The sequence below is a fragment of the Akebia trifoliata genome, chromosome 3, assembly GCF_017979445.1.
Source record: "Akebia trifoliata isolate Shusen 1 chromosome 3, ASM1797944v1, whole genome shotgun sequence".
Classification (NCBI taxonomy): domain Eukaryota; kingdom Viridiplantae; phylum Streptophyta; class Magnoliopsida; order Ranunculales; family Lardizabalaceae; genus Akebia; species Akebia trifoliata.
In genome coordinates, this window is record NC_141377.1 from 4,251,983 (window position 1) to 4,259,528 (window position 7,546).

Below are 7,546 nucleotides of genomic sequence, written 5' to 3' on the forward strand. Positions count from 1 at the left end.
TGTGCTTTACCGAACATAACCAGCAGAGCATAGTTTATTGGATTTTTCGTCGTTGCACACCAGTAAAACATTTTTTTTCTTAAAAAAGAAAAAAAGATTTCAAGCTTTAGATGAGAAATTATCGAATCCAATGGCTAAAAATCATCAATCAAACTAATTTTTTTCACACTCCTAGTTGGTGGGGGCCATGATAAGGTTTTAGGGATCAATAAAAGTAGGTTTTCTTTTCAAAAACACCCTTAATTTATTTTGTTTGTGAAGTAAAATGTAGATTACATAATTAAGTATGAATATTATATTTTTTTAAAGTATTTACAACATTTCATAAACAATAAAACAGAAAAGATGTCTCTTAGGAAGTTGAGTCCCGAGTTGGTGTATCACGAGGAGTAAGAGCGATCTCCGTTGTTGATATATCAAGAGCATTTTCTAGTCTTCGAACGACTTGCTCCATCGATGGCCGCTGCTGTTTATGTGATGTGCATGAGAGCGCTAACTTGAGTACAAGTTCAAAAGCTTCGATTGAGTATTCTCCATTCAGTTTAGGATCGGCGAATTCTGTTATATTTCCACCTTTAGTAAGCAATTTGGCCTGAAAAGAATAATATTTTTGCATGAAAGAAAGTAAGTTAATTTTGTTCTGTGGTACATTATTAGAGTATCTCATCGATCATATTATAAGATATATTTCGTAATGTTGAAATAGCAATATCCATTAACTCTTTTTTACATTTAAAAAAAAAAAAAAAAACCCTTTAAAAATAATAATGACAAATAATTTTCACCATCATTTAATGACAGTAACATAAATATTACAAAAATGCCATTTCATAATGACAATAAGCCCTTGCTTTTTTCTAAGTAAGAAATTAATTTTTGAAATAAAAGTGGAATATATAAAGGAAATGTAATGATTTTCCTACACCCCCATCACAGAACTGTAAATCATTTGCCTTGGGATACGCATAACCAAGACTCTTTTCTTATGTATCCCGAGACAAATGATCTACCGTTCTATGACGGGGGCGTCATATTATCACGACTCATAAAAGAATGATGGGTAGTATAGTTCCTCACCATTTTATCCAATGGCATTGGTTTCTTCAGTTTTAGATTAATAACTCCTCTGCCAGAGAGGATTTGTAAAAGAACAATTCCAAAACTATATACATCGCCTGACGAATTCACATGGTGATTCAATTGGTATTCGGGGTCGACATAACCAAAAGTTCCTCTAACTTCTGAGCTCACATAAGAATGATCCAATTCAATAACCTTAGATAAACCGAAGTCCGAAAGTTTAGCTTCAAAGTTAGTCCCAAGAAGAATATTGGTTGGCTGCAAAAGAAATAGGCATTTGTAATTTCAAACGACGAAAAACAATATCTCAAAAACCGTTCAATTCTTTCTTGAATTTTGATATATAAGAAAACAAATATAATGGTTTCTTCTTTATTACAACAACAACAACAACAACAAAAAAGCCTTAATCAAAAGGATTTGGGTTTAGCTAAATGAATCATGTTCATCCATTATATTTTTGTCGAAAACTAATTATTCTATTATTGAGAAGGAAATACTTTTTTCTTTGCTAGTGTTGAGTGTATATTTTCTTCCACTCTTGGGGTGTGTCATACCCCAATTAAGTCTTGTGACCCTCTTATATTCATTATTCTCCCCTTCTCAAACAAATCGGTCTTTTGGAATAGTTGGTTCGTTAATATGGTATCAGAGCGTTCGGTTCGTATAGGTCATGGGTTCGATTATTTCCACCCTTATGAGTGAGAGTGTTGAGTGTATATTTTCCTCCACTCTCATGTGTGTCATATTTCAATTAAGTCTTATGACCCTCTTATATTCATAGTTCTTTCTCCCCTTCTCATGAAGACATTTTTTTTTTTTTAATGGGTAAGCTGGACTTGAGATGCATGATTTGAAAGATTTCAAGGAAGTAACATTGAAGCTGCACAAATATTTGTGTCCATTAAAGTATTTGCAGAGCTCGTTTAATCGATTAAACGAAGACACTTTTTATAAACTCGGCCACTATGATGAGCAAGAACTGTTAGTATATTTGTCCTCCATAACTACTTTCTAGCTAGTAGAAGGTTTTTCTTTGATTAATGGCCTTATATCTCAAGTCAGAATAAGGATCAAGGAAATTTGCTCGTAGTAGAAATAACCATCTTAGTATAGTATTTTATAGATTTCAAATATCTTAAAGTTCCATATATAAACAAGGGTGTTTTACAAAAACAGGTATCAATTTTGTTTAAATTACAGAGCAGGGTATTAAAAATTACAAAATGGGTATATATCCATTTTCTTAAATTACATTTTTACGAAAATGGGTAAAGAGAAAAATTTGTTTCTTCTTTTGTTTATTAAAGCAACAAAATCCAACTCTAAACAAGGCATAACTTTCGATCCAAGCATCCGTTTGACTATTATAATATGTGGTTTTGGGGTAATTGTAAATATCTAATCAGTAACCAAGTGGTTCAACCATGATTATTTTTGCTTTTCGGGGTTACTCTAGTAGTTTTTTGAACTTGAAACTAAACTGGATAACTAAGAAATTGTTCCCCAATAACTATTAAAATTACCCCAAAATGCTAAACAAATAAGAATGGTTAATCTCCACAATACATGACATGCACATAAATGTAGAGTCGTGCTGGAGTGACCACATGGACCTCATATCGAACATCTTGACGTGAAAGTGGGTAGGAACCATAGATGCTTTTTCACTCGTATCTCGAGGAAAAGTCTATGGTTCCCATACACTTTCACGTCAGAATGTGCGATGTGAGGTCCAATCTTGAGGTTACTTCAGCATTATTCTAATGTATTAAGACTATATTGATCATTAAGTATGAGGAATAAGAGGTTATGTTATTGGAACCTACCTTGACATCACGATGAACAATACAACCTTCGGGATATGTGTGAAGAAACCAAAGACCTCGAGCACTATCAATCGCAATCTCCAATCTTTTAATCCATGAAAGAACTTTGATTTTACCTGTTATGTGTTAGAATTAATATTAGATATGAAGAATTGTAATAAGGTGTACCTATTGTGATACATGGACTCATGTTTTTATATACATTAAGATATATAGTATTAGATTGATTACAATTTGCTTCTATTATTTTTCTATATAAATCCTATTAAGGCTCTTGTAATAAATAACTAGGCGAATAAATCAAACCCTATTCTAATCATTATGTTACTAAGTTACTGTGCAAATTTGCAAATTGGCTTCAAATACAATGAAACACAAGAATGGAAGAACTTCACGAAAAGAAAGAGAGAGAATACCAAATAGCCACTCTGATAAGTTACCATTCGAGCAAAGCTCGTAAACAAGGAAACACTCGTCTTCTTCCTCACAATATCCCAACAAAGCCACAAGGTTTGGATGTCTAACGTGTGACATGCTTGTAACTTCCCTTACAAATGTTTCCTCGTACTCGTCATTGATTATGTGCTTAACCGCGACTTGCTGACCATTTGATAACACCCCTCGATACACTTTTCCTGACATAATGAAAGAATTTTGCATCAGAACCCAATATCAATAGATGTTTGTGTGTGTGGTCTTGGGGATTAAATCTATAAACAATGTTGTTAGAATCGAATTGGATCATAAAATCATAAGGAATAGGATTCGATTTAATTAATTCTAGATTCATAAAGTTTTTTACTTTACAAGTTTAAAGATGGTATGAAATAATCTAAAAATATCAGAAGTATATTGTAATTGCATGCGAATTTACAAGATTTACGTGGTTTGGCTAAGCTTACGTCCACAGATGAGTGATGGGAAAGCTTCACTATGTTTGAGAATTATCGAAACACATATCAGGTATTTGATTAATAATACCCACCAGGAAATTAATTCAAGACATCTAACACAACATTTATAATTCACCTAATTACATGAAAATAACGACAAGAGTACAACTGAGAGTGATTCTTCCACAGATTAAGTAATTCCCCAAACCCATTGAATAATTCCCAAGATGTTTGGTGAGTAAATTTCTAACTTGAATGAATGAACAAGACTAGTTGCACTGATGTCGTACATAAACACTTACCCGTTATGCCTTCACCGATGAAGTTCAATGCATCTAAATTGTTTGTAGCAGTATATATATCCTTAATTGGGATTTTCTGACACCCATATTCCTCGGTTAACATCAAATCCTTCGACGCTGTCCAAGTAAACAAATTAACAAGAAAATCAATTTAGAACTATTGGCATACTAAAAATCACGGTGTATGATTACAGGTAATAAAGATCAAATACCATATTCTTTCTTAGATGTAAAACTTGATTTAGTTCTCCTTCTCAACAACATCCATGATATGATGATAAGTACTACAATTATAGTTCCTGTGAGGCCTCCAATTAGAATCCACAAACCTGTTTCCATGTATAAACATTCCCAAGTTGAGACAAAGAACACAACATCAAAATTGGGCACAAATTAGAATTAAAAAAGAGCTGTCACCTGTGCTTATTTTCTTCTTTTTAACATTGGTTTCTTCTTCCACTGCAAGAAAAAAAAAAAAAAAAAGAGGGTGTTTTACGATAATGGCTATGAGCTTTGTAAAAATTACAGAATGTATGTCAAATAGTTAATTACAAAAATAGATTTTTGCCGTTCGTACTTTTTTTAACAAAAATGGGTAAAATGGTGAATTCGCTGCTTTTTTTTTTTTTTTTGACTTGAAACTAGATTGGAGAATCGAAAAATTACGGTAAAAAACTACTAAATTAATCTTTAAATGCAAAAGGAAAATAATTTATCTTTGTGACCTACCCAAAAGCATATATAATAATAGCCAAACGGACTTCTGAATAAAAAAATTACATCATAATTCATATATAAGTAAATGGGTTTATACCCCTTTTTAACATTGGTTTCTTCTTCTTTGCAAGAAAAATAAAAAGGTTGTTTTAAAATAACGGGTCTGAACTTTAATTTATTTCATTAATTACAAAAATAAAATGGTATTTAGCCATTCGTAGAAAACTTTTTTATTATTATGAAAATGGGTAAAACGGTGAATTCGTTGCTTTTCTTTTTTGGACTTGAAACTAGATTGGATAATTGAAAAATTAAGCTCAAAAACTACAAAAATAATCTTTAAATGCCAAAAAAAAAATTTATCTTTGTGGGCTAGACAAAAGCATATATAATAATAATAAAACCGATGTCTGAATCAAAACTTACGCCCTAATTCATATATAAGTAAATGGGTTTATACCCAATTTTGTAATTATGTGAAAAAATGTGCATTTTCAGATGAGCCAATTCAAATTACTAAGAGAAGTTATTCTCAAACTACTTACCTAAATTGAGACTTTCCTCTCCAAGGCACTTATAAACTGTTTCAACCCATCTCACATCTTCAATTCTACTACTTGTTAATGAAACCAAAACAGCAAATCTACAAACATCGATTTCATTCTTATCGAATTCCCTTCTTTCGGATAATAATAATCTTCTCATCTCCTCCCACCTCATTAAACACCTACCACACACCTCATCCCATTCTTCATTTCTCCCCAAAAACTTGCAATCTTCCCCTAAACTTCTAAGTTCACCCCCCAATTTACTTGCAACATCACCAACGGAAAAGTCCGAACAACCACCGCCACCACTTGTAAGTCTCTCAATTCCACAACCTATAACATCTCCTTCAAAACTCTTCAATGAAATCAAACAGTTTCTTTGCTCAGTTAAATTCAAGTAAATTTTGCCATTTTGACTCACCCTTTGACCCAATGCATATAGGTACCCACTGAAGGCTACTCTGCAACAATTTGAGTGTAGAAAGCCTCCCCAATCACCATTTTCACAATTTGAAATGTTCCCAAAAGAAGAAACTTGAAAATCAAGATTACAGACAGTCACAGAAGGGTCAGAAACTGAAAAACTCATGGTTTTGATGAGGAACAACAAGAAAAAGATGGAGATTAAAGAGAGTGTTGGGCATTTTTGAGAAGGTAAGATCATGTTAGCCATGGAAAAGAATTGTGGATACAATTCTATTTAATCTATTTTTGCATAAAACACATTAAGAAACATGAAGAATGAAATTTTGGCTTGTTGAGCGATCCTAGATGATATATAAGGTGAGTTTTACAAAAGAAAATATAACTTTAATTGTGGGTTTTGGTTGAATTTCACCTTTTTTTGGTTGTTAGAGGTGATTATGATGTTAAATTTGTTTTTTTTGCATTTGAAGATCATTTTTTGGGTTTCAGTTTTATTATTTTAAGCCATTTTTTTAATGTAAGTGATTGGAAATTTTGGTTTGGCTTTTGGATGCATCGTCCAAGAAGAATCAAATAAAAATAAATATTAGCTCTTCTGGATATTTTGCCGGCCAATGCAAGAATGTAACTAGGTGATTTAGACATGCCCCCCTCCCTCTTTCAAATTGCTGACATGCTCCCTTGACCTAGGTCTTCTCATATAGATTAATGAGAAATGACCTAAATGGACAATTTGTAATAATGACCCTTGATTTTGTCATGATCATGCCAGTGCACCTACCCAAGACAAGGTAAGGACTATTGAAATCAAGGGATCGAAGTCGAACTGAACTATTCATTGGATGGAATGGAAGGGGAGTCTAGTCCCACACTGAAGGGGTAGAAGTTCAGGGTCTGGGTTATAAAGTAACACCTTATCTAGTACAACGTGTTTTAAAGTCGTGCATGGTAAAATTCAAAGCGGACAATATCGTATTAGTGTGGGCCAAGGGGTGCTACAATTAGATCAGAGTTGATGATGGCTCATCTTGTTGGGTGGGAAGAATGCCACGATGCTATCGACGCTCCTACCCACACCTAGGAAAGAGAAAGGACTGTTGAAATCGAGGGATTGAATTGGAATCGTCTTGTGCACTGAATGGAATGGTAAGAGGAGTTGTGACTTTAGTCCACATCAATGGGGTAAAAATTTGGAGCATGAGTTATAAGGGAAAGTTTGACCCTATCTATTACGACAACTTTTAAAGTCGTGTGGAGTAAAACCCGAAAGGGCAAAATATTGTATCGGTGTGGACTTGGGGCACTACAATTTTCTTCCTAAAACCATTCGTCTTCAAGTTCTTCAACCTTTACAGTAGATTATTTTTAATCCTTTGAACCCCATTTTCAATCCATTGTTTTGAACTCCACTTAATCATTTCAAACCCCATCTTTAAGTCCAAAGTTCCATCATCGTTTACTTCAAAAATCCTACTTTGTTCTTGAAGTTTGAAGGCTCAACTAGATAGAATCAAATGTTGGAGAGGATCTGCAAAATAAATTTGAAGGTTAAAGTAGATAGAATCTTGAGGTTGATGACATGGGCATTTAAGTCATTTTATACTAATCTATTAGAGAAAACCTAGGTCTAACGGGGGCATGTCATTAATTTGGAAACAGATGTGTCTCAGATATGTATTCACCAAAACTCAAAGGGGCACCTGAAAATTATCAAAGCATTTGAACTTTGGTGATAAAGAGTGACATTCTAA

General features: G+C 33.3%; 1 protein-coding gene across 1 annotated transcript; it reads right to left on the reverse strand.

The window, feature by feature from the left end:
• Positions 1-266: 266 nt before the first annotated feature.
• LOC147405622 (putative receptor-like serine/threonine-protein kinase At4g34500) lies at positions 267-5,958 on the reverse strand. The gene is made up of 8 exons (XM_086434153.1): positions 5,367-5,958; positions 4,522-4,563; positions 4,317-4,433; positions 4,105-4,221; positions 3,326-3,544; positions 2,910-3,025; positions 1,078-1,338; positions 267-592 (listed from the first exon to the last, which is right to left on the reverse strand). The coding sequence occupies exons 1-8, from the start codon at positions 5,956-5,958 to the stop codon at positions 353-355; spliced, it is 1,704 nt and encodes a 567-aa protein (XP_086290279.1). The 3' UTR covers positions 267-352.
• Between the last annotated feature and the right edge of the window lie 1,588 nt (positions 5,959-7,546).